Below are 27629 nucleotides of genomic sequence, written 5' to 3' on the forward strand. Positions count from 1 at the left end.
TACCTTCTTGCCTGGTCCTCCCACATCTAACCTTCCCCATCTGATTTGTTCTTCACACTAGAGTCAGTGATCTTTATAAAATACACATCTGACTATACCAATCCCCTGCTTAAACCTGCCGGTGGCTTCCATTACTCCTCCAGATTGGCCCTTCCAAGGCCCTGCATGGGTGGCTCCTGCTTGCCTTCCCAGCCTCACTCTCCTGGCCACACTCTGCGCTCTAGACACATGGCCATCTCCCAGTTCCTCAAACACCATCAGGTCCCTCCCAGCATCAGTGTGTTCCTTCTCCAGTGACATTCTCCTGTGCTCCTAGTAACCAGGCCTTGTTAGTGGTTAGTTGTTTCAATCTCAGCTCAAAGGTCACTTCATCAGTATTTCTTTTGGACCCTCCATTCTATACTAATGAGGTTTCCTCTGTTATAGTCTCATAGCACTGATACTTCTCCTTTGTAATTATAACTTTCATGATTGGCTGTCTCTCCCATTAGGCAGAAAGAGTATATTTTGCATATTGTTGTATTCCCAGCACCTATTATATCGTCTAGCCCATAGAAGATACTCAATGAGTATTTACTAAATAAATGAATAAACCACCAAATAGCAGGGGTGGTGGTGGGGAGTCCTATACACAAGCAGTACAGATCTTAATGCCTTGATAGCATTTGGCTCTAGTATCACATGTACATATATAGATGTTTATATACACACAGATATGTGAAAAATATATCTCTTGATATGTATATGTATAATCCATGTAGATGGATACAGGGACTGGAGAAAACGGACGGGATATCAACCATGTTCATTCACATTCATGAATTCAGATAGGAGATAACAGATTCGTTATTTATTTATTTATTTATTTATTTTTGAGATACACATTTTTCTTTTTTTAGTCTCAAAAGCTAGATTCGGAATTCTTAGAAAGGAAATAGTCATTATCGGAAACAAAAATCTTTGATTAATTCTTAGGGTCAAGCATCCCACCATCTCTAGAGGAGAGCTTGGGTGGGTGTTAGGGTGTTACCTAATATTCTGGCTTTAGGGAAAAGTGACATTGTCTTTCATAACAGGAAGAAGAGCTTGGGTCCCTTTCAGAAGGAGAGATGAATACAGAGGAAGAAAGACAGAAAGAGAGGAACCGTTGAGTTGGAGAAGGCTGGTCGCTGGGGCATCCCCTTAGCTTCAGTAAAGCCTCCTGAACTCACAGTGCTTGCTGTGAGCATGGGCTGTGAATACTCAAGGTGCTGAATCTTACACCAAGTCTGGACCTGGCACAGAACAAAGATACCTTACAAGGAGGTAGAGGTGCCCCCTCCAACAAGGAAATAGAAGATTGGAGGTACCAATCCTCTTTCCATCAAACCTTATGGACAGCTCTGTTTTTCTACAGAGATTTTGGAGTAAATTGTTCTTAGATCACAGGAGACAGGGTGGTTTCTACGCCTACTATGCACACACATGGGTTACACAAATATTCATACATTCAAAATATTGAGTATCTGCACTATAGCACTGTGTTAAATGTTGGGGGGTGATAGTATTTAACCAGAGGTATTGGCCATCTTTCCTCTAAAAATGTTTGTAAGAATCTAGAAACAGAGATAAATCAACAAATTGTAATGTAGTGCAGTATCACGGGACACTGGGTAGGGGCTTCCAACTCAGACTGGGGTCGGGAGGTGGTGGCCAGGGAAACTTCTCTAAAACAGATAACTTATGAGTTCAATTGAAAAAAGTTCAGGAGGAGTTAGCCAGCCAGCCAAGGAGAATGAAGGAAGAGGGAAGTAGTTTCAGAAAGAGGAAATATGATGAGTGAAAGTAAAGCATGATGGGAATGCATTTGTCTTGGGGGATAAATTAAGTGGTAATAGTATGGCTGAACCTCAGGGACAAAGAGCTGTTCTCTTTCCCAGATATTTAGTGTCCTGTGTTTTGAATCACTTAGATTTTGATTCAAAGGCACTGCATTCAGGAAACTGGATTCAAAGGAGCTAGGACCACCATGATTGGGGAAAGGAAGTCACAAAGTGCCACAGAGGTAGGAGGCTTGTCATTTTAAATAAAGTAGCCAGGAAAAGTCTCACTGTGAAGATATTTGGCTGCAGACTTGACTAGAGTAAGGGAGAGAGCTGTAAGTTTGAGGAGGGAAATCAAGAGTGTTATTTAGGACATGTTAAATCTGAGATGTCAATTAGATACTCATGTTCTATATAAAAGTTTGCAGTTCAGGCTTCATGGATGGGATAGAAAAATGTAGCCAAAGAAGGGAAGGGCTGCAAGACAAACCCTGGTTTGTCCTCCACAGGTGGTGGAGGAGAGGCCCGCGAAGGATGGAGAATGAGCAGCTGGATAGAAAAGTAGGGCTGTGGGGGTGCCTGTGTGGCTCAGTCGGTTAGGCATCCGACTTCAGCTCAGGTCATGATCTCACGATTCGTGAGTTCAAGCTCCGCGTTGGGCCCTGTGCTGACAGCTCAGAACCTGGAGCCTGCTTCGGATTCTGTGTCTCCCTCTCTCTCTCTGCCCTTCCCCTGCTCATGCTCTGTCTCTCTCACTCTCAAAAATGAATAAATGTTAAAAAAAAAAAATTTAAAAAAAAAGTAGGGGTGCGGAGTCACATGGTCTGAGAGGAACCCAGTATTGCAAGGAAAAAAGAGCAGTCATCTGTGTGCAATACTGTTGAAAGGTCAAATAGAAGACAGAGAAGTGGCCACTGATTCTAGCAACATGGAGGTCTCTGGTCTTCTCAAATGCAGTTTCAGGGACTAGGGGATAAAAAGAGGAAGAGGGGTGAGGTTAGTGGAGACAGATTCTATAGCCACTTGTTTAAGTAGTTAAGCTAGAGAAAGAATAGCAAGATGAAGAAAATTATTCCACCCAAGAAGATACTGTCTAGAGCTACTCTGTTCAAGAGTGGGTGCTCCTTTCCCCAAAGGAATGTTGTGTAAAAATAAACCCACCAGGAAGCTTGAGCCCAGGGGAGTCCCATGATGCTGATTCACTTCACAGAGGGAGGCTGACCAAGATCAAATTCACCTTAATGTCCCATGATCATGAGTATTCTCCATGAAAAAATTTAAGCAAAAGTGACAGGGCCAAGTGAGGACATGCCAACATGCTTTAGGACTTTTGGAAAGACTTGCGAAGCTGGGCCACCAGCTACAGCCTTTGCACGGAATTGTCTAAGGCACTATTCAAAAGTCCCCCCTATCAAACATCACAGCTGAGTCAGAATTTCCACTGTGATGATTATGTGGTTATAGACGCAGCCTTGGTCTGCGAGACATTAGCATGAAAAGTATTCATTAATCACCTACCCATGACTAGGCCTAAATATAGACGGATCAGGCATGACTTGATTTATAGGGTGTTAAGCGATCCATCCATTTATTTAAAAACATCCCTTCTCATGGTCCCCATGAAAATCATCACCATTAGAAGCTTTCCCTTGAACTGAAGATGCTAACTTCAGGAGATCTCTTTAGACATGCATACATATGAATTTAAAAGGAAAACACTATTAAAGAAGAATTCATTAACATTTTAGTATAAATTAATTTCTCAGACTGGTTTGGAAAGGCTGGGGATGTCAAGCAATAGATGGGAAAATTGTGTTATAATGGAAGAAAAAGGCACATTCAGCCAAGGCTCTGATCTCCAGGTAGACTGTATTAACAGGAAACCTCAGGCAGGCAGCCCTAATCACAAAGTTCCTGAGCAACTGAAAGGGAAGGGAACTCATGCTATCATGATCAGAACAGTCATCATTTAATACTTTCATACCTTTTTTAAAGTGTCTTGGCCTCTGCATCACATACTCTCCTCCATAGTTTTATAAGGGCTGCATTTATATATGTATTTTATACACTTGTATTTGACAGAGAAACACATGTACCTTTATTCTATGAAAGATATCACGCATACTTTCTCATTTATTTCACAGAATGCACATGCACTGTGTTTAATAGCCATATCAAATGTCATCAAATAAATGTACCCTAGTTTATCTAACAATGCCCCCACAGTTGAACAGTGAAGTCCCTTCTCGCTTATTCTTGTAGTCAGTCAGGCTTTAAGTAACTTCTGTGCCCAGAAAAACTTATTCAGTTTAAGATTGCTTCTTTGGGATAGATTTGAAAAGTATAATTATGGGTAAAATAAAACATTGTTAGGGTTCTTGATACCTATGGTCAAACTGCTTTTGGTACAACACAGATTATACCAAAATGGGAATGATCAAAGGGACAGATTTTTTAAATTACAACTGTGCCTTCTGTATTTGTGTCTTGCAGAGGTGGCTGGCTACATGTAAACTACAATTGCGCCCATCACCATAATATGGGGGCTAGGGTCCTTGCATTTCAAGTGATTTTACTCTAGAATGTAAAATATGAGATGATCATCCATGCACTGAGGTAGTTTTCTGACAGATGACTGTACCTGGCAACATGCAAAAGTTGACACAAAATAATTTGTGATGTAACTGCAACATAAGGCTAGGTTTGAGGTCTGTCCCTGAAAGCAGCCTTTCTGAAAGGCCCCCCGGCCCCATTTAATTGGAATGAAAATTACACTATCACCGATACCAATGGAGTTATCTGAATGGGCTTGGGGAACTGTCTACAGGCATATTTACATTAAGCACTCAGATTTCTGAAGTATACATTTATAAAATTATCAACACATTATTTTAAGATGTTCAGACCTGTGAACCAAGGATATTAAACTGTCTGGACACATGATTAAAACTCGGGGGCACCCGGGTGGCTCAGTAGGTCAGCGTCCAACTCTTCATTTGGTCTCAGGTCATGATCTCGCAATTCATGAGCCCACACTGGGCTCTGTGCTGACAGCACGGGAACTGCTTGGGATTCTCAATCTCTCTCTCTCTCTGTCCCTCCAGCACACTTGCATGCGCTCTCTCTCTAAAAATAATAAATAAAAAAAAAAATCCAAGCCATTTCTGGAGAAGAGACAGAACCTATATTTTTGGGCAACCAATAGAGTATTTGCATTAAGGAGGGTCTTTAGTGAAAATGAGCAGGTGAAAATTAAGAGGTTGCTGATGGGATCAGCAAAGGCAGAGCAAAGACACATTTAGTAGTATATGGCTTATTCTCACAGAAATTATACTTGAGGTCAAACAATACGTCTTATCCAATGCTCGAATCAGGAAAATGGCTTCCCCATAGGAATTCTTAAATAAAACATGCTTCTTGGGCACCTCAGTGGTTCAGTCTGTTAAACATTGTGATTTCGACTCAGGTCATGATCTCACGGTAGAGAGTTCGAGTCTCACATCAGGCTCCACACTGCCAGTGCAGAGCCTGCTTGGGATTCTTTCTCCCTTTCTCTCTCTGCCCCTCCCCTGCTCATGCTCTCTCTCTCAGAATAAGTAAATAAACTTAAAAATGCTTCCTCTAGAGCCAAAATGCTTATTACACGGTAGTTTCTACTAACATTAAGCGACAGATTCTCCAGTACATATAAATCTTGAAGGCAACAGGCCTGCCTCCTTACAACTCAAGAGAATCAGTAAGGGGCAGGGGTAACCAAACTGATCTGAGGACTATTTCCTTCCAGCAGTACAATAGCTGGCTGCAAAGAGACCAGTGATTAAGATACATAAGTCCCATTAGCAAAAAGCAACCTGTTTCCACATTGCTCAACCAGGACAGCTGCAAGCCTTCCGCAATTTCTCTGACCTCTGGGCCCCCGTTCCCATTTCGGCCTCTGCTGGTTAGTCACATTAACCGTAATTTTCTACTCTGGAGAGTGTTTACATCCAGATAAACCAGAAAGAAATTTAGAGGGAAAAAGATGGAAAGGCAGAAGGAGAAGAAAGCAAAGGATGGAAAGTTATTTTAAAACACCCAAGCTCAACTGGTGGACACATTCTGGTATCTCTTCTTGGCTAAAGGAATCCCTGGCAAAGCATGAAGCTGGCAACGGCAGCTAATCAGTTTGCCACCGTTTTCAGATTTAATGCAATATTTGGCTCAGACGTTTAAAAAAAAATCCCCTATTCCAGCTAAAATATTTACACAGTCCTATGTGTCTCACTTAATGCCTGTTAAGCAATTGTCTTTTAAAACTCCACAGACACTTGTAAATCTGTCGGGAGAATTGTGGCCTATAAACAAGGCTTCAAATAAAGAGGGCTGCGCTGTCAATCTGCTAGGAGTCAGGATTTCTGAGGATGTGTTTGAAAATAAAGTTGAACATCAGAAACAGTTGAGAGCGGGTAACCAAGCGGCCAATAGTCTCGCTGGCAGGATGCTGTTAGTGGTATTGTCGGGAAGCCTCCAGACACTGACCTCAGCTATTTAAAGTCCTGCTCTCCTGTAAACCTGTCATTGAGCCTACCTCTCTGTTGAGTTACGGCACAGGGAAAGTTACTGGTCCAGAGGCCCTGGTAGTCTGCCTCCCAGGGCCTGGCAGGTTAGGGAAGGTGAGTGGGTGATGTCTGCGACAGGACGCCGTTATTTGGTTAGGCAGGAGTGTGTCAGGAAGGATGGGACTCTTAGAGGAAAGGGGAAATGCCGGGCAGGACTGAAGTGGGGCGGTGGAAGGAGACAGACGAAATGGTGACACAGAAGCAGTATCCCCCGGGAGAGGCTAGGTATGACAGATGATGAAATGCCTGTTAAACTCCCTAAAGTCTTCAGCGCTGATGCCACGGAAAAGGCAGAAGAGGCCTATGTTAAGCTATCTCCTGCTGGCCTGGGGAAACCCCAGGAACTTGTCCGTGTCTTTCCAGATGAGCCACGTACTTGTGGCAGGACTTTGTTCAATCGTTCAGTTATTTCCATTAGATGAGTTGCCTGGTCAGTTTTACTCTGTGCCACTGACCTCAACATGGTGTTGATTAGGATTCACAATTAATTGTACAATAGCTTTAAGGAAGAAAAATAACACATTAAAGGTATATACCAGGTAAAAACAAACAAACAAAAAAACTCAGCCTCAGCTTAAATCGCTCAATTTGGGGGGAGGGTAGGTGGTTAAGGGGAAAGATGTGTCCTGGATTGCAAAAACAAATTAGGTATTTGTAGTTCCCAGATATAGTGCCTTTAATAGGAGGGAGCAACTATTTGTTGATTCCCTTTATAATATCACCATCAGGAAGGGTGTTGCAACTGTTTTCGTGAAATGGCACAACAGCTGGAGGGCAAACCCTGCTTTCCTTCCCCACCCCTATCAGAGAGCAAGTTTTAATCACTGTTCTTAGGGACAGATTCCTATTCCTGAGAGAAGAGGAATCAGAAGAGTAAGTAGGAATCAGTTTCTCCCACTAGAAAATGAGAGTTAACACTTGCTCTCAAAATGTGTTTATAAATGACTTGATATTTTAGTTAGTTTATTCAAAATTAGCAGCTAACTCGGTGCTATGAGTAAATATTTGCTAAACAAAGGAGCTGAGTGTAAGGTCAAACAAGCCCCACCTCATATTTCAGAGGGTGTGTTTTTTTTGTTTGTTTGTTTGTTTGTTTGTTTTTGATACCTGGAAATTTGATAGTGTTTTTACAGTCCATCAAAATAGTCAAGAAAAACAGTGCAAAAACACAGTCAAATTAGCAGTTTTAGCCCATGGTTAATGGCACAGGAAAAGTTACTGGTTTAATGGCACCTTGTCGCTACACAGAATTGGGCATAATGCCTTCTATCTCTATATGCTATGATTCCCTGAAAACTATACCAAGTTCTCAACTTGTATGACTGGTAACAAATGGCCCTTAATAACCAAAGATGTCTTGGCCCTTAGCCTGCCTTATGTGTCTCATTTTATTCCTTACAAGAACTCTATAAACTTGGTCTGGCTATTATTCCTTTTGATAAGTAGGGATGAATAAAGTTCCACAGACATTAAGTGGCTGAGTCAGAATCTGAACCCAGGGATGCCAGACCCACTGGCCTTGTGCTATCCAACCTTCTACCCTAATCACCTACAGGGAAGTTCTAGAAACAGTATGGAGTAGCTATGAAAGTGCTTTGCAAATAGTAAGAAACAAGGTAATGAAAGCTAAAAATCGCTCACTGCCACCAGGAGATCCTTTGATTTTAAACGGAGAAACAGAAGGCTGGGCGAGGTTAGGTGGAGGTTATGTTAGTAAGCGGCACAGAGGAGGCCAAGAGCAGGGCTACTGACTCTCAGGCGGGTCAGTGATCTTTCTATGGTACCTACAGGGTAGAGTCACAGTCCATGACCTCTACCCATTCTAAGACCCATACTGAGGCCAAGAAATCTGGAAAGAAATCTGGAAAGAAATCTGGAAGAGATAAGGACATTGGCAAAAACTCCAATCCCCTTTGCTGGGGCTAAAGAGGCCTCCCTCCAACTTCACTCATTTCATCGTCTGACATGAAAAGCATCCATTTGTGGATTGTGAAGCTTCCACAGGGTCCAAGATACACAATTTACTTGCGCAGGAAAATATTTTGATATTCACAAAACCACCCACAAATCTTTTTCTGTGAAGAAATGCTTTGACCTGACACAAGTTTACGGTAACATAGCATAAGCTCTGGCTTGGTAATGACAAGACCCAAGTCCCATGCTGGCCATTCTGCTTCCTATCTCGAAGACCCATCTTCTCCTCTACAGGCCTGCCCTAACCACTTCAAAGGATGAAGCTATACCCACAGGTTGGGGATCACCATTACAACCGCATTAATACCTTTTTCTTTTTTTGAATGGGAATATAGAAGATACTTCATTAATGGACTTGCCAAGGCAATGCTACTTTCTATTCCTCCTACTTGATTCCCACAGCATGTTCAAAGATTGCAGCTGGAAGGCTACTCTCTGGTTTCCCTGAGCAATTCTTCCCATTGTTGAGTAGGATCCTTATCAAGAACGGTTGTGTTTTTTCCAAACCTATTTATACAAGTTGTTCTTTTTATTGTAATTAAATAATTTTCTTAAGAAATTAAGATTTTATTTTTAGGTAATCTCTACACCCAACGTGGGGCTTGAGCCCACAACCCTGACATCAAGAGTCATAGGTTCTACAGACTGAGCCAGCCAAGCTTCCCTGTAGTTATGTAACATAATTACTTGATGGTAAACTGTAGCAATATGACTGTGAAAAAGCACTATTTCTGCCAATTTAAGTACAAGAAGCTAAAACATTGTTGTTAAATATAGGTGCAAGAGAACACAGTGGCGACTGGGGGGACATGGCAACCCAGTGCAACACAGTACTCAGGTTTGGATCCTGGAACAAAAAGAGTACATTAGTGGAAAAACTGGCGAAATCCAAAGAGATACTAGAATTTAGTTAAGTGAAACGTACCACTGCCAGTTTCTCAGTTTTGATGACTACATTACAACAATGCAAGATGTCGTTAACATAACAGTCACAATAGGGAAACTTGATCAGGGCTATAGGAGAACTCTCTATATTATCTTTGCAACTTTTCTGTAAACCTGAAATTATTCCAAACTAACAATAAAAAGCTCATTTTTAAAAAGGTGTGGGAATGATGCTATATTTAACTTATTTAAAAAAAATTTTTAATGTTTTTTATTTTTGAGACAGAGAGAGACAGAGCATGAACAGGGGAAGGGCAGAGAGAGAGAGGGAGACACAGAATCCGAAGCAGGCTCCAGGCTCTGAGCTTGTCAGCACAGAGCCCGACATGGGGCTCAAACCCACAAACTGAGTGATCGTGACCTGAGCCAAAGTCAGACACGTAACCAACTGAGCCACCCAGGTGCCCCTCAAACCTAACTTTTAACTGTGCTCTGTTATCTCCCTATTGTCCTTAACTCTTGGGAGAAATTATGTTTAGCTCATTATGGCTATCTAAAATGAAACAAACTTGGCTTTAACTTAGAAGTTGATTAACTTGGAAGATTACTGAATCTTCATAAGAAGATTTAATAACTCTTTTTTTTTAATGTTTATTTTTGAGAGAGAGATACAGAGCGTGATTGGGAGAAGGGCAGACAGAGAGAGAGGCACAGAATCTGAAGGAGGCTCCAGGCTCTAAGCTGTCAGCACAGAGCCCAATGCGGGGCTCGAACTCACCAACTGTGAGATCATGACCTGAGCCAAAGTCAGACGCTCAACCGACCGAGCCACCCAGGTGCCCCCTTAGCTTATTTTAAATTAAATATTAAGGGATCCAAGTATCATTTTCTATGATTCTTGATTTGGGCCAAATTTTATCCATTAACCAATCACATTGGGTAAGAGTTCTACTATATAAAGATCACTTCTGGATGGTATCCACGCCGAATTCTTTGAGGCATGGGTGATTTCAAGAGCAAATCCTTTAGAGCCATTTAGAAAGAGAATATCTGAGATCCAAACCTGCTATAATTTTACGGTTGATTTTTATATCCCATATCCTATAAACGGCCAGAATTCCAGGAATTCTTAGCTGTTCAATTAACTAAGTCTAGGAGAGAGACCAGTAACCTTTACTGAATAAGGAGAACTGTAGAATGCACTGAAATCACATAGTAACAATCATCTTAGAAACTCAGAGTTGGATTCATTTTCAAAATCATCTAGCAAAATTCCCCTTACTTTTTTTAATTTTTTTTATAATGTTTATTTTTGGGAGAGACAGAGACAGAATACGAGTGGGTTGGGGCAGAGAGAGAGGGAGACACAGAATCGTAAGCAGGCTCCAGGCTCTGAGCTGTCAGCACAGAGCCTGACGTGGGGCTCAAACTCACGAGCCGTGAGATCATGACCTGAGCCAAAGTCAGACGCTCAACTGACTTAGCCACCCAGGTGCCCCACAAACTCCCCTTTCTGATGGCACCTATCCTACCCATCTGCTGTAACACAGTCTTCCAACCAGAAGTGGGTGAGGCACCTGTTACCTCTCAGGGACATCAGCTGTCCCTTTGTCCAATCTTAAAATATGTCTCCCTAAAGTATCTACCTATTTATGCTTATTTGACATCTTTGTCCATAAGGAAAAAATCTAATTTCTAATAGCAAGGTCAGCAACTACGGAAAGCTGAGTCTTTCCTACATTTATTAATTTGCTCATTCATTCATCCACTCAACCCTGTGGCAGTAGGTATAAACATTAAAAAGGTCCTTAGATCTTTGCCTTCATGGAGCAGGAGGGATGGAGCAGGAGGGAAGTAAGGGTGGTAAATGTTTACAAATAAATAGAAAACAATAGCACTATCAAAACTGGGAGTCCTAACAGTCACTATTCAAAGCATGGCTGCTATAGTTTGGGTGAACAGAGAAGGCCCAAGGCACGGAAATATCTAAAATAAGGGCATTCCAGGTGTAGGGATCGACTGCTGCAAAGGTTTTTTTTTTTTTAATATAATTTATTGTCAAATTGGCTAACATACAGTGTGTGCGGTGTGCTCTTGGTTTTGGGGGTAGATTCCCATGGTTCATCGCTTACATACAACACACAGTGCTCATCCCAACAAGTGCCCTCCTGAAGGCCCGTCACCCATTTTCCCCTCTCCCCTGCCTCCCCCTCAACCCACAGTTTGTTCTATTTAAGAGTCTCATAGTTTGTCTCCCTCCTTCTCTGTTTGTAACTATTTTTCCCCCCTTCCTTTCCCCATGGTCTTCTGAAACAAGCTTACTGGGTTGGAACACAGAGAAGGCCCGTGAGGCTGGAGTTTAGTGGACAGGAGGGGATAGGGTGGCATGAGATGAGACAGGAAAGTCAGAAGTGGTCAAAACATCTTAGCACCTGTAAGGCATGGGTACAAGTCTTGAGGTTGGATTTTAGTCCAAGAGCTACAAATATGAAACAAGGTGGCCTGACTTGTCTGATAAGCAGAGACTGAATTTAAAGGGAGGGCAAGAACGGAAGCAGGGAAATCTGTTAGGGGTCCATTGTTAGGGCCCCAATGAGAGAAGGTGCTGGTTTGGACTAGAAATGTGCTGTGGATATAGAGAGCAGTGAACTGACTCAAAGCTCGTCTTGGAGGAAGAACCAGCAGGATTTGCTGCTGGACTAAATATCAGAAATGGGTGCACAAAGAGAACCAGGGATAAGTATTATACATTTCGCTGATATTCCGCAAAGGGATTTCCTTCATATGACCCTGGTCCCTCCACTCCAATAATCAGTAAGGCAGACAGTGACACCTGCCTTTCTATACAAGGACACAGGGATGTGGAGGCACAGCTCGTCAAGCAGGGATCTGAACTCAGGGCTTGTGACTCAGACTTTTCCGTGACAGTAGCTCTTATTTCCGCATTTTACGTTCTTGTCAAAGAAAAGGAAAACAAAATAAGTTCTATTAACTGTGTTCATTTATAAATAAAGAGTAGAAGCAGAGTGAAAGCTGAGAGGAGGAAACCAGCGTAACGTAACTCATCCTTCCCACCTAGAGATGTCACAACCGCGGCTTCAAAGGAAAACACAAACTTCTTCCATTAGTTAAACGAATGAATCAGGTTTCAGTTTCCGTATCCTCTCTCCTTTCTGTACAACTTGTCTTTGAAGGCATTCTGTTTGGGAAATGTGTGACCTTTACCCACCACACCGCACTTAATTGAATGCTTTGCATCAAAAGTTACCACGCTGATCAACATTTTACACCCACTGCCTTTCTGAAATACTTACCCCAGTTCCTTGTGTCTGTTTTGTTGAAATCGTCTTACAAAAATAAATCATATCAAAGTTTTTCTTTTATTATTCCTGAAACTTTGCTTGCAAAACTAAATATTTTTTAACACCATGGCAACACAGCCAGGACTCTGGCTAATGTATCCAGTCGTGTACCAGAGACCAGGCTTAGCAAACTACTGCCGCGGACAAATGGGCTGCGAAGAAGGAAAGAGCTAATAAATTAGGCATGGTCAATAATCAGTCAAGTCACGTCTTCTGGAGCTTCCTTAAAGGTGATAAATTAGCCACGTTCTCCTAATGGCTGATACCCCCCCTCTCCATTCTAGGACACACCGATACGCGTTGCGCGAATTGCAAACTGTATGACTCCCGAATGAGTTTAAACAAAACCTCCCACATCTCCCCAAAGTACTTCCTCAGACATCTGCTCCTCTGACCCTTCTAGTATCCCAGAGTTGGAGAGGGTAGGATGATCAGCTGCAGTATTTCAGCCGAGGCTCACAAAGGTTAAGTGATTTGTTAGAGTTGCACGGCTTATCACATGGTTGGCAAGAGGCAGAACTAAATTTTTTAAACTGCATCTCCTGAACCCCCAGCTGGGACTGCTTTCCACAAGCCAGCTTCTGCCACCGAGACTTAACTCTCACTTACAGATGCGCTGGGTGGTTGTTGTTGCCGTGTTGGTATATTTATCAAAGTGGTACCTGCACATAGTTAAGAGAAGACACGTATCCTACTCCAGGAAAAGCAGTTCCCCATTTCCATCCCACAATCTCCACTCAGTTCTCCCTCCCCAGAGGCAGACATTTGTGCCAATCTGACCTGATGATTTCAGTACTTAATTGCAGGTCTCCAGCAAGCGTCAATCGGCACTCGGTGCACATCTTTCTCTTGATACAGTATAAAAGATACAGTTGTCTTTCCTTCCCGGATACCTACTGCACACGAGCCCCCTTTCGGGATAGCACAACCACAGCTTGGCTGGACTGGCATCCTGTGTTAACATTAACATGCCTTTGCAAACACAGCTCCCTGTCTCAGCAGATACACAAATTCTGATTAATTTGTCTTTCCTAGACCTCCTCCTGCGCTCAAACTCCCTCACCCTCACGATATTTCTTTTTTTTTCTAAAATGCTCTGTGTTCTATGTTCTTTTCATGAAATGAACTCCAAACGTGTTGCTAGTTGTGTAACTCTTGTCAAAACATTCAGGACACATCAGATACATTATTAGGTACGTATCTTCAAGGATCTTCTCCAGGATTCTTTTGACCCAATCTAATCTGGAATGTCTGCTCTCTGTGCCTGGCTGCCATCCTGGGCCGTCCACCCTGTAGTATCTCTTTACCTCTCTTCTCCATTGGATTTTTAATTTCCTGTCATCTTTGTCTTCCTATTTCGTAATAAAGCACATTCTGTAGTAGCATCCTGAGGATGGCTGCATGGGAGGTAAATATTTTTGATAACTTACATGTTTGATAATACTTTCATCTGTCTTCATATTTGATTGATGATTTGGTGGATGTAAAATTCTGGATTGGGAATAATTCCTTCAGAATTCGGATCCATTTCTAGCTTCTAGTGTTGCTGTTGAAAGACCTAAAGCCATTCTGCTTCCTGATTCTGGGTAATTGGTTTCCACATCTCACCCCTCCAACTCCCTTTCCCTTCTAGAAGTGTGTAAGTTTGTCCTGAGTATTCTGAAATGTTCTAACAATGGTATGGATCTGTTTTATTCCATTCTGCTGGAATCCCTTTGGGACTTTTAAAATAAGAAACTTGTGTCCACTTTGGGAAATTTTCTTGAATGATTTCATTGATTTACTTATGTATGACTACATAGGAATGTTTATGTATTTATACATATACATTTACACACAAATTTGTGTCAAGTCATGTGGCAGTGAAAATTGGATTGCTTCTCACCTTTCTCCGCTCCTGGATTGGAATTCCACTTTTGTATTTGGTGGATTCATTTACCACTTGTCCATCTACTTCCTGAGCTTCAGAAAATTTGCAGTTATGGTTTTCTCTATCCTTCTGTGCTCTTGACATGATGCTTTCAAAGAATTTTATTATTTTTAACATAATTTTTAAGAGGAACTGAAATCCTACATGAGTGCTTAATCCAGATGAGTGTTCAACTGCCCATCTTTTCTCAGAAGTCCTCCAAAAGTCTTCCAGAATCTGTTTTCTCCCTTCATCAGAGCTATACTGCTTACAGTCCATGCTCAAACGAATAATTAAAGAAAAAAATTCATTCTCATTTCTTTTCTTTCTCTCTTAAAGAACACTTACACTCTTGTGGGAAGAAAGCTACTTGATAGACGTCATTTCTCCTGCACAGACAGGGCTGGTCCAGAGCACAGAAGCAACAGTCTGCTTTGCCACGTGACTTGACAAATCCTGGAAGGTTCCCCTAATTTCTCATCTATGCCAGAACCACATTACATGTAATGTCCACGAATGGAAGAGATAACAAAGAGTCAACACCACGCAGGTCACCTTGGGTGGCCCTGTAGTCCTCTGATATTCATCTGGCTGCCCATCTCAGACCAGTATGCTTGCCTTCTGGGTCATAAAGGAATAAAACATAGGGAAGGCGATTTTCAGAGACAGAGATAGAGCAAGTGTATCAGAGAAACCAAAAGAAATGGACAGAGAGGAAGCAGAAGGATAGAGATCACAGCAGGTATATTAGTTGAGTGGTTATGGGTAGAGACCCAAAAAAGCCTAAAGTCAATCCAGTTACCACCTGTAATCCCTTTAGCAGATGAACTAGAGAAATAAATGGGGCTTATTTGTCAAGATTTCTCATTCTAGATCATACTGTTAGTGCCTGAGGGGAGGGTCTACAAACAGTAGAAGAAAAAAGCATGGTGCAACACAGAGTATAAACTCTGTAGTCAGATAAACCTGCTTCCAGTCTGAGCTTCATCATTAGCAGCAAAGTTGCTTCAACTTCCTTACTGTTAGAATGCAGGCAGTCCTCAGTTTGAAGGTGTTTTAAGAAACAGAGGAGCTGGAAGCCAATTTGCAGGTTTTTGGTTAAGTGTGCATTAAGCAGCCACTGCCATCGTTAGTGATGGTGGAAACGGACGTGCACCACACCCCAGAACATATTCTGCGCCCGTGTCCACTGCCCATCCTTGAAAGGAGGATGTTCTCACTGAGATTGCTTAGAATTGCCAGTGCATGGTGGTCATAAAAAAGGGAACCAACTTTTAGTTGGTTTTCTTATTGCTTTTAAACTCTCTATAGACATCCAGATAAAAGGACAGCAAGTTAAATTTAAATTTGAGATAAACAAGGAATAGTTGTGTGTGTGTGTGTGTGTTTTTAATGTAAGTGTATCCTGTGCAATATTTGAGACACACTCCTGCTAAAAACAAAAGGCTTGTTTATCTGAAATTCAGATTTAACTGAGCCTCCTGCATTTTATTTAATAAATCTAGCAACTCTAAGGATACCCCCATATTGCATGCACTGGGGGCAGAATTGTAGCCATTCTAGTCTTCTGTTCCCCTGACTGTGTGTCTACTGCAAATTCAAAGGAACAGTCACCACACAGACCTTCTTTAAATCATCTTCTTTGCTTCCTGGGATAAACTCAGTAGGCAATCGCTTTTCCTAAATTCTGTTTTGGGGTCAGTAGTACTGACTTAGTGTGCCAAAGGCTATACTTTTGTCCAAGTGGTAGACGGATACAGAGATTCCTGACCAAGGAGAAACCAACATGCTTGTAAGAAAGATGGAGTCAGAGAGGAAGGTAGAGACTCGAACTTTCACTAGAGAACTGTTGAGTGGAATCATGACACATCCTTCCCACTACCCCCAGTAATGCAAACTTTAATATCCACTAGATTAGCAATGACAGTTATTAGCATTTCTCCTTATTTTTCATGGCCAAATCTTGTTTAACTACAGTATTGAGGAGAGGAAAGGACATACTACACAACCCCAAATCAAAACATAAAAAAAATAAAAGTGGTCATGGGCACGATGAAGTGCAAGTTCTGCTGACCAGCCCTTCTGCCTTCCCTCCATCACTGGGGACACCAATTCTACTGGAGACAGCTTCTCCTCCTTCCCGATGCCAACAGTGCTCAGAGCCTCAAACCCCGCCTCACACATCTCACCCTCCAGCACCTCACAGATATCAGCTCATCAGTGCATTTGCCCAAACGCTTAATTTATTGATTATGTTAAATGAGCTAAACAGCAAAGGAGAGGACTGTTTCTACCTTGCAGGAGACACAACAGGTGGTCTATGGCTTACCGTGTAGTTTCATATAAGAAAGGTTTTCCAGCATGTAAAGAGTAGAGCTGACTTACTGATTGTTAAAAATAATATATTAACTTGAAAAAAAAAAAAAAAAAAACTATGACTAGTCCTTAACCTCACTAACCTACCTACCGAGAACTCAGAGTTGATTATAACTTTTTTTTTAAATCTAGTTTTAATTGTAAAAATTTCATATACATATCCAAATAGCTAGACTATTGCCTCTATACCAGTCTCTGCCCAGGGCCATGAGAAACTACCAGGTAAAAGGTTCTTATTTTCTGCTTTTATGTGTGGAGGTGTGTGGTTCCCTCCCCAATTCCTCCTCTTTTAGCTGATTATATTGGTATTGACTGTATGCCTCTAAATAATAGGAGTATTAATTTTGGGGTGGGTCTTTACCAGGGATTTGGGGCTAAAGGAAGGAAAGAATTCGGTCTGCCTTCTTTACCTGGAAGACATACTGACTATAGTTTGGAAAATCTACAAACAACATCAACAACAAAACCCTACAACAAAAAGCCCCTCTCTTTCCTGAACTGTTACTTTCATGTGTTTATGAATTTAATATTCTCCTGTCCTCTCTATGTGGAAATAGAATGTTCAGGTCCTAGTGTTGTACAAAACAGAGGTTCATCAGGATGGCTTTGGGCTAATTTGATCACTCCATTACAATGAGGACATTGGGATTGAAAATGCTTAAAGATGTGATGGATGTACTTTAATGTAAAGTTAGTTTGGAAATATTACTACCATTCAAACTTAGAATGAAGTTTTTTAATAACAATTCTTGAATGCCTGGACTATGCATCTCACACAGGATCTCATTTAGAGAAAGCTTAAAAAGGTTAACAAGTTAGCATAAGTATTTGCAGGATAAACATGTCTAGAATGATAACAGATATCAAAAAGTCAACACAGACTCTTGCTTTTCTTAAACTGTCATATTCCCAAATATTTCTAAATGGTACAAAAGAAAGGACATGTTCAAATACATATTCTTAAATATTTAGAGAAAAGGACATCATGAGAATTATCTTAACACACACACACTTGCATCTCAGCCAAGACTTTCAAATAAGCTGGAGTATCTTCCACTGAGGGCTAACTATCAATTACATTTTCCCAAATTCATATATGGAATAACAGAGCTAATAATGCATCATTTTCAAGGCACGATTTAGTAATAGCTAGTTGATTAAATAGCCTATCTTTAATGACAGGGGATACTGAGTAACTCTTGCTGGCTAATACGAGTGATTTAATTTTGTTTTTAAATTTTTCAGACCATGCTGACTTCTCAACATCTATCTGAAGAGCTCCCCTCTCATTTTCCAAAAACAAACAAACAAAAAAAAATTCAGCTTTCCAACTTCCATAGCCACAGTGAAATTTTCATAATAAAATACTACCATAAGATCATATCAAATCAATATGGATTGGGGGTTTTGCTATTTTTTTTAATGTTTGTTTATTTTTGAGACAGAGAGACAAAGAGCGAGCATGAGCAGGGGAGGGGCAGAGAGATAGAGAGACACAGAATCTGAAGCGGGCTCTGAACTGAGAGCAGTGAGCCCAATGCAGGGCTCAAACTCCTGAACCGTGAGATCATGACCTGAGCTAAAGTTGGTCGCTTAATCAACTGAGCCACCCAGGTGCCTCTGTAGAACCTTTCTCAGAAAACACCAATTCACATTTCATGCAATACCGGTGAACATCACCACTTGAGAAATCGTACATCTTATGGCCTCAGCAATGGTGTGCGTGTGTGTGTGTGTGTGTGTGTGTGCACGTGTGTGTGTGTGTGTGTGTGTGTGTATCATTAGTATTAACTGCCACAATTAGGATACATTGCACAGTGCATTTGTTCCTATTGCTACTATAACAAATTATCATACACTTAACTGATTAAAACAAATGTACTAAATATATTACCTTATAGCTCTCTGTGTTAGAAGTCTAACATGGGTCTACTGGGCTGAAACCAAGGTGTGTTGACAGGGCTGCATTCCTTCCTGGGGGCTCTAGGGAAAATCTGCTCCTTGCCTTTTCCAGTGTTAGAGGCTTCCCACATTCCTTGGTTCACTGCCCACTTCTTCCATCTTCAAAGCCCACAACACTGCATTTCTCTGATCATTCCACTGTACTATCTCCCGCTGGCCACAGACAAGGAAAATTCTCAGTTTTTAAAGATTCATTTTAAAGATCCATGTGATTAGATTAGGCCCACTTGGATAGCCCAAGATAATCTCCCCATCTTAACATCGGCAAAGTTCCCTTTTGCCATGTAAGGTAACATGTTTCAGGGATTAGGGTTTGGACATTTTTGGGAACCATTATTCTGCCTACCACATATGGGTTGGTAAAAATACCTTGAGAGTTCTGACCAGTAAACAAGGTCAAAGAATAAGAAAGAGAGCAACTATTTCTACCATTTGTTTTTTCCTAATTGTTACTTATCACAGTATCAGGGAAGCTAAAATTATTGTCTGAGTAAGGGATACAGAACAGTAAACAAAATATGGGACACATTCCCAAGCACCAAGAATTGGGTTCTGTCACCACTAAGGTAGAGAAGAGAGTGCAAGTGCTCCAGGAATTTGATTCTCCACAAATATATCCAGCAGGCCTCTCAGCAATATGGGCCTGATTCTACAAGGTGTGCATTTTCCAATAAAAGGTATATACCCCTAATCAGTTTTACTGAAGTTTTCCTTACTAATGGACCATGCATTCATTACCTCCTCTGACATAGGCCCTATAATTTTCCCATTTCACAGGTAAGAAAAGGAATCTTCTTTATGGTTTTGTTACCTGACAAGATCCTGCTTCCAACAAACCAGTAAAAGTACATCATCTGATTCCAAAGCCCGAGTTCTTAATCCTACACAATAATTGTGTCTATTCACTTGTGTGTGTGTGTGTGTGTGTGTGTGTGTGTGTGTGTATTCACTTCTCGTGACCCCTGTTTCCTATATGTCTTCCCCATCCCCAAGTAAATTTTCTCCTGTCTCTGATCTGAGGGTCTACACATGTGGCTCTAAGAGCGTGCGTGTGTGTGTGTGTGTGTGTGTGTGTGTGTGTGTGTGCGCGCGCGTGTGTGCGCACACACTCACTCATGCGCACATGTTCAGTAACTCTCTGTCATTGGCACCACGATGAGGCTTTCTGCCTTTAACACATAACTTACTGTTTTGATCTGGGTTCAAATATGGAGACCTCTGGGTCACAGGCAGGATAGATGACAAGTGCATGCCTTAGAGTCATATCTAGCTTCAAAATGTGGCTAGATCATCACCTGTAATTTGGCAAGTTATGTGAACACCATGAACTTCAGTTTCCTCCTCCTAGGAGAGACTGATAATAGTATCTGCTTCGTGGGGTCGTTGTAAAGTTTAAAAGACATGATTATGTAAAACATCTGATAGATAATAATCACACAAGAAACTGGCTGATACTATGATCATCAGCTGCCTGCTCTTTTTATCTACATAAAAGTGCTATTCAAAGTTCTCGTTTCTACAAAAGATGCTTATCAGCAACATCTATTCGTATCACTGACATTTGCACAACCAACAACTATAGTTTAATTCCCACCCTATTGCTAAGGTGTGGTTGAAAACAGTTTTCTTCTAAAGGGCTACGCCTGCCTGGAGAAATGGGGCCTGAGATGTCTTGAAATTTGCTAATCACATCTGGTTTAGCTTTAGACATTTTCTGGGGTTTTGCCAGCAGCCACGACATTTTAATGGCTACAATAAACCTCAAAGCCTCATCAAATCTTTGCTGTATGTGTGAAAATTATGTCCTCTTCAATTAAACATTCAATCTAGGCTCACACCAAGGCCTTATGGAAAAGGAGGTGGAACCTGAATGGGAAGGGAGATGAAACAGACCGCCACGACTCTGGCCATCTTGCCAGATGGCATTTAGGAGAAAAAGAAATTCATTAGAGAACCAATGGTCTGTATTTTCTTTAAATATTTACTAGGTACCTTTCATGTGTTAAAAACACTGGCATCTCGAAACATTAGCAGGGCATTTTTGTTTAAATATCCAATGTGGGGGGGCTGGAGGGGAGTCCCACTTTTCCCTTTTGCCTTGTGGTGCTTCACATCTCTTGGTGAAGTCTAATACAAAGGAGAAAAACAACTGAGGTAATGTTTAGTTTCCCCTCACAGGGTGGGTCCTCCAGCTCCAGAAGCTCTTGCAGCTCCTTAAAATGACTGAGGAAAAGTGTCAGTTGAATACGGAGGGATGTGGAATGGCACCTGGGATCGCCCTGGAGAAAATAAGGTATGCTAAAGGGGACGCTCTGTGGGAACACCTGCCTCTCCACTGTCTTCCCAATTCACTCTTCTCATCCCTTTGTTATCATCATCAAACACTTGCAGAAGTCAAAGGTGCCTGAAAGAGGCCGCAGGAGAGGAGGAAAGGTCACACATACACCAGGTTTCTGCTCACAAAACGACACAAGACAGCAAAGGGCCAGGAGACCAGGGGGGAGTCGTATTCAGGGACAGCCACGGAGTGAAAGGCATGGCTCTTCTTGGCCACAGCTAAGCTTGCAGCCATCCTGGGGACTGGCCTGGGCCCTAATCCTGCCATTGGAGAGCGACAGAAACCTGCTGCAGGACGCTTCACTTTGTTTCATCACAGTGAGAGTCCAGCCCCTCATCTCAGACAAGGATAAAACTGTCAGTGGTTTTTTTTGTTTTTGTTTTTGTTTTTTATGAGAGGGAAAAGGATAACCACAAGTTCATATATCACATTCCTAAATGAAGCATCCATTTGGTTGCATTCACGCTCTTAACCACATCAACAGGAGGGAAAAAAATCCACATGTTCCTTTAAAAATAATTTACAAGGTAGAAATATTCACTTGTAACCGCTCTCCTTATTTAAGCAAGTTTTATGCCCAAAATAAAGCTAAATGGCTCTCCCCGCCACCAGGGATCTGTCCCACTTCACTTCCATTTCCAGGCTGCTCTCTGTCTAAGACTTGGGTTTCTGAGCGCCCTTTCACAATAAACATTTTTAAAATGTTTATTTTATGTCTTAGTGTAAAAATATTCCTGGTTCAAGCTCTTCATTTCCTCAAGCTCTCCTTTTGGCACTCTGAGCTCCATTTCCACATTAACACGCTCCCTAAATCCTCCGTGGAGCTCTTCAATTGGAGTTAGACAAGCTCCAATGCAAGTATTTATATTCTTGGACAAGGAGATGTCTCCACAGTGAAAACACAAGACTCTAGCAATGCCAAAGGAAAATTCCTGCTCGAGAGAGACATATTTTCACCTTAAAAAAAAAACAAACAACCTAAAAGGGGCTTTCAGCATGTTGTTGTGAATAATTAAAAATGTAAATAAACTAAAAGAGAATGTTGACTATGTGTCCTGACACCTTTATTAGACTCCTACACGTGAACCACATATATAGGGGCGTGTGTGGCTGCACACATGTGTGCACACATGTGACATGTTTCAGGCGGCACAATAACCTGGCTTAGAAACTGCATGAGTTCTAATCACATAGACCTGATTAGAGCCCAGTAAATCTGCCTCTCACTGGCTGTATGAATGTAACTTCCCTGAACTTCATTTTTCTCCTCTGTAAAATGGAGTTGGTATACAGTTCCTGCTTATTGGGGTTGCCGTAATAATTATACGAGACAACAATAAGCATTCAATAAAGGGCTGCTGCTATTGTTATTAAAATGATCATCTGTAATATGTTGGAAAATGTAGATGTAAAAGATGTGGATATAAAAAGCACTAATTAACACTAATCAAACATAGCGCCTCCAAACAGAGCACAAGAGATGGAGAGCTTCACGAGGAATTGAAGTCTGCGCCAATTCCCTTCCATGAACCAGACATACATCCTCCTCCTCAATCATTAAAAAAAAAAAAGAAAAGCTTAGCTATTATCATAATAACAGAACAGTTCCTGTTACCTTCTAGTTGCCTCTTCAGTTTGCGCAAATCTTTTATGAGGTCTTCAAACTTGACTTGGGAAGCCAGAAAGAAATCTTGTGGTTCAGGCAGAGGGAAAATACTCTTTTCTGTTCCTGCTTCCTAAAAGACATGGTTAACAAAGTATGTTATACTTCCCCAATTGTCACTATCAATTGAAATTCCAAAGCATCTTTTATTGAAAGCGCAAATAAGAATCCGAGAAATGCTCCTTGGCCATTCCTAAGTTTGGACCTGGTTACTTTGAAATGCTTTCGTGTCTTCCACAATATCATTTTGGTCCTACTGCCACTGAGGGCTGGGTTCTATTTTGCCTCACGAATCAAAGAGAAAATTGTCAGGTATGCCCTGATCTTGGACGCCGTCCTCTCATGGAAAAAGGCACAGGAGGAACACATGAAAGTACTTAAAGTCCCCGTTTGAGCTTCACGTGGTAGCAATTAGATAACTCATCTTTGGGGTATGCCAACTGGTGTGCATCGGAAGGTGCTGAACAAGAAGGCACTACAATGGAAGAAACAATCACCCTCCCTTCTGCTGTGACCTACCCTCGGCTGCGGCTTTAAGCTCCAGAGGGTGTGGGGGGTGGGGTGGGGATCAAGTTCTTCACATATATGTAAAGACTTCCCAAACGTTCTTTGGCTTATCTTTGTATATACTTGCTGAGGGCCTGGTTTGCCATAGTTTTTGACAAGCTCCCCGACTATACGTCATAGAGGATCTAAGCTGAGAAATACCTTGAGGGACACAAGTTTCAGGCGTATGGAAAGATAAGCTGAGCCTCAAATATCTTTTCCAGTCTATCCTGCTTTGTCCCTGAGTTGTTTAACATAAGCCCTGCATCTTGCATATCTCAGGCAGTCTTCAGTTATTCCTCTCTCCACACAGGCTGTTTTGCCAGCTTTCCTTCACATTCCATCTTTCCTTCTGCCATTAGGACTAATTCCAAACTCTGAAACTGCTTTATAAGGCACTTTATGATCTGGCCTCTTCCACCCTCAGTCTTCTTCCACCTTCCCCCATCTCTAACTCCGTCTCCTAAATGTTCATAAAATAACAGAACAGGCCACAATCTCTTGTCTCTGGGCTTTTGTCTATAAAACTGTCCCTTTCTAACTCTTCTGTAGAAACTCCTCACACCTGCATGTGTTCATATCATTCTTCAAGTCTCAAAACAGGTATCACTTCCCCAAAGATTGCCTCTAACCCTCAGCACCTGGGTGTTTACAAGGGCCCCTGCTGTTTACTGTTGTCACGGCGCTTATCAATGTCAATTTCAAAATTGCTGTGTTAACTTAGAGGCTTCTCCCGCTAGACTGCAAGCACTGTGAGGGCAGGTACTGTATATAGCTCTCAGTACAGCATACAACACGTGGCCTATCAAACTTTGTTTGGCACCTATAAAAACACTGTTCTGAAAAGTGTGTACCTTGAGCAGGAGACATTTCAATTACCGTCATTTTTTCTTATGGTTTCAGGAATTCCCTTCCTTTAAGACCTTTAGCTCCACGTGAGATGCTAAGAAAAGGTGGTTTTCCTCATTTTATTGAAACATTCTGCAAGATCAGTGTGCTTTTTTCCCCATCTCTCTATACTTATTTTACTGTTTTCAAAACAACGAAGTAGTACTTGCGACAGGATGGAACACCATCTAAGATGCTTGCCGAGAAGCTCCATGGCAATCTACATTGGAAGAACTCATGCATGTTATCTCTAACTATTTTCTAAAACTTTTTTTTATCAGATTCAGCGCTGGCTTCAATTTTTTTTTTTTTTTAAGCTAGAAAAAGAGAAAGTGCTACTGAGCAAATCAGCCTGGTAGCATCTCTTGAGAAAGCTGCTCCATTAGAACTCGAAAGACATGGCTCTAGATGGATTTCTGTAAGCTTCACAAACCTGGACTTGGACCTCAAACCAACATGAGTAGAAGGAGGCTTGGAACAGGAGTCACCTTTCTCCTGCTAATTACTCATCACAACTAACCACAAAAATCATCACTTATGCTCCTACGGGGAGGGGATAGCTTAATAAATCACATAATTCTATACTCTTGCTGAGTGAAATGAATTTTTGCACTGTGAAACTCAGGAGAGCATCACACAAATGTTGACTTCTGATTTTTCCCATACTGAGCCATTCCCATGTTTGAAACTATTCTTACTGGAAGATTTTCCTCTGTGAAGTCAATTCCACTAGGTTTAGCTCTCTTTGAGGGTCACATTTCATTGGCAAATTTCAGCCTTCCTACACAATGCATCTGACTTGGTTGTGTAGACGCTACAGACACTACAAGATAAATCTGTTTATGCTAACCCTAGATCAGAAATGTTACCTCTCAAGATTCTTCCGGATAATTCTGCTGTCCTACTAGTAACTGCTGCCAGAACTTTGGGTATATACCTATTGCCTGAAGCTTCAACATGTCTGCCCCCTCTACCAGAATAAAGCTCTCACCTCTTTGCACCTAATTATTTACAAATGTCACTTATTACACTCTTGCGGATATTTACAGCAGATTCAACCTAGTAAGTATTTGTCAGACACCTAAATTACAGATGCTACAAAACAGACAACAATGAGTTTTGGAACTCAAGGAGCAATGCCAGACTAACAATTAATTGCTCAATGATATCTACATGCAAGGCAGAATAAGATGTATCAAGACAAAAGTTCAAACCAAGTGTTCCCTGGCTTCAAAGGATTAAAAGATAAGGAAGTGAAAAAAGATTTCATGGAAGAAGGGAAGAATAGTTGTACTATTTTGTACTATTTTTCATTCTATCTTTCTTCCCTTTTACCAAAGTGACATGTGTTCATTATGTCTAATTGAAAGACAGAAGAAAGTTAAAATCTTTTCCACCCAGAGATAATCAAACATTTTTTTATGTCTCTGGTATCCTAGGTTTTTCTGTGTGTTTATGTATATTTATATTTACATATTTGAAATTATATATTGTTTTAAACCCATGTTTTTAATATAAAAGCAGATCAAGAGTATTTTCTAATGCCACTAGATTTTCTCCTACATACTTTCCATGGCAGTGTATTATTCCATCTTGTAACTCTAGCATAATTGACGTGGTCTTAGTCTCTACCTTTGGACACCTCCCCAAAATCTTGCTATATTTTGTTATTACAAATTATTATAAGTATAATAGTGATACATATCTTTATTTATTTCCTTAGGATAAAAATTCCTAGAAATATTATATAGATTTCTAGGGCTTCCGATACAGAAAGGTCAAAGTCTTGCTAAGCCATACTGTACATTTGCATGATTGAGGAAATGTGTCCCCCATAAGTAGGTACAGCTCCGTGGGGAAACAGATTGGCAAGCACGTGCCATCTTCATGTGATTTTTTTTAAAGGTGCCCTTTATAGGACACAGTTTAGTGAGTCAAGGGCAGTCTAGATATGGGTCCCATTATACATGGAGATCTTAAACAGGGAAGAATTCCATCAGCCATTTGTGATAGTCCTAATAAAGTTTTGATCAATTTGTACCGCTAGGTCTATGTATCTAGTTGGCGATTTATATCTTCTGTTTGATTTTTGCTTTTGTTTTTGTGTTTTTGGGAAATTACCTGCAGCCTCTTGTACCAATTTTTTTTTTTTTTTTTAAATGAGAGGGGACCAGTTGTCCTTTCCATGTCATTTCTGAAAAGCTTGTTACCTATTAGGTTGCAAATATATGTGTTGCTACTGGGAGCTTTCTCCCAAAAGTTAATTTATTATTTCAAGAGAGTATTAATAAGACAGAAGCTTAATATAAAGAGGCTGGTGATGAGAAGAGGTCCAGTCAGGGAGAACATTGGATATAAAAACACATCAGTGGGGCACCTGGGTGGCTCAGCTGGTTGAGCGTCTGACTTCGGCTCAGGTCATGATCTCACAGTTCATGGGTTTGAGCCCCGAGTCGGGCTCTGTGCTAACAGCTTAGAGACTGGAGCCTGCTTCAGATTCTGTGTCTCCCTCTCTCTCTCTGCCCCTCCCCTGCTCACACTCTGTCAATCTTTCTTTCAAAAAATAAATAAACATTAAAAAAAATTAAAAAAAAAATAAAAACACACCAGTGAGAAAACATAGGGTGTGTTTGGAAAACATGGGGTCTTAAATCACAGACTACGTGTAGGGGGAAAATGGAAAAAAAAAAAAAAGCATGGTTGTAAAAGACTGGAATTAAATTGGGTAGAGTATTAATTCAGTTGAAAATGGGGAGTCATTTCTGTTTTTGAGTAACAAAGTGATGCAGTAGGACCGGGACTATAAAAACTGATTGGGCCTTGGGCGTGGGATGGACTGGAAAAGGAGCAACCAGGTGTGGGGAGACAAGCTGGGAAGCAACCAGAATAGTCCAGGTGAGTTACCTTAAAGCCTGGATGAGTGGGGCAGAGGGATGAAAAACAAGAAAGAAACATGAGAAACAATTTAGTCGAAGGACAGAGAGGAACCAAAGAGGAGCAGAAGCTTCATGCTTGAATGACCGAAATGATAATCTCCTCATTAGAAACAGGAGAAGTTTGAGGAGGGGGGTTGGGAGATGATTCATTTCAGAGACACTGAGAACAGACAGATGTGGGGGGGGGGGTAGAAGCCTATAGACTTCATCAGTGCCTAGCTTGTCTTCTGGATGGAATCATAGGCCTTTTGAAAACAAGGCCCTGGAATCCTTACTTTTCTTCCCTTGGAGCCTAGGAAAAACCCTGCTTGAGTGGACAGCTAAGCAGGAGTCCTGACAACATTTTCCTGAGACTTTTCCCATTCATATTGATTGCTAGATTTCCCAACA

At 41.3% G+C, this 27629-nt stretch overlaps 1 protein-coding gene across 11 annotated transcripts in view; it reads right to left on the reverse strand.

Annotated features, from left to right (window-relative positions):
• FMN1 (formin 1) overlaps nucleotides 1-27629 on the reverse strand; it is a 429856-nt gene that overhangs the window by 106590 nt on the left and 295637 nt on the right. For all 11 annotated transcript variants that reach the window (XM_042989251.1, XM_042989244.1, XM_042989245.1 and 8 more), the window contains one exon: nucleotides 22822-22942. In XM_042989251.1, the coding sequence (XP_042845185.1) occupies nucleotides 22822-22942 (121 nt within the window). The remainder of the gene's footprint in view (nucleotides 1-22821; nucleotides 22943-27629) is intronic.

The sequence above is a fragment of the Panthera tigris genome, chromosome B3, assembly GCF_018350195.1.
Source record: "Panthera tigris isolate Pti1 chromosome B3, P.tigris_Pti1_mat1.1, whole genome shotgun sequence".
NCBI classification, from domain to species: Eukaryota; Metazoa; Chordata; class Mammalia; order Carnivora; family Felidae; genus Panthera; species Panthera tigris.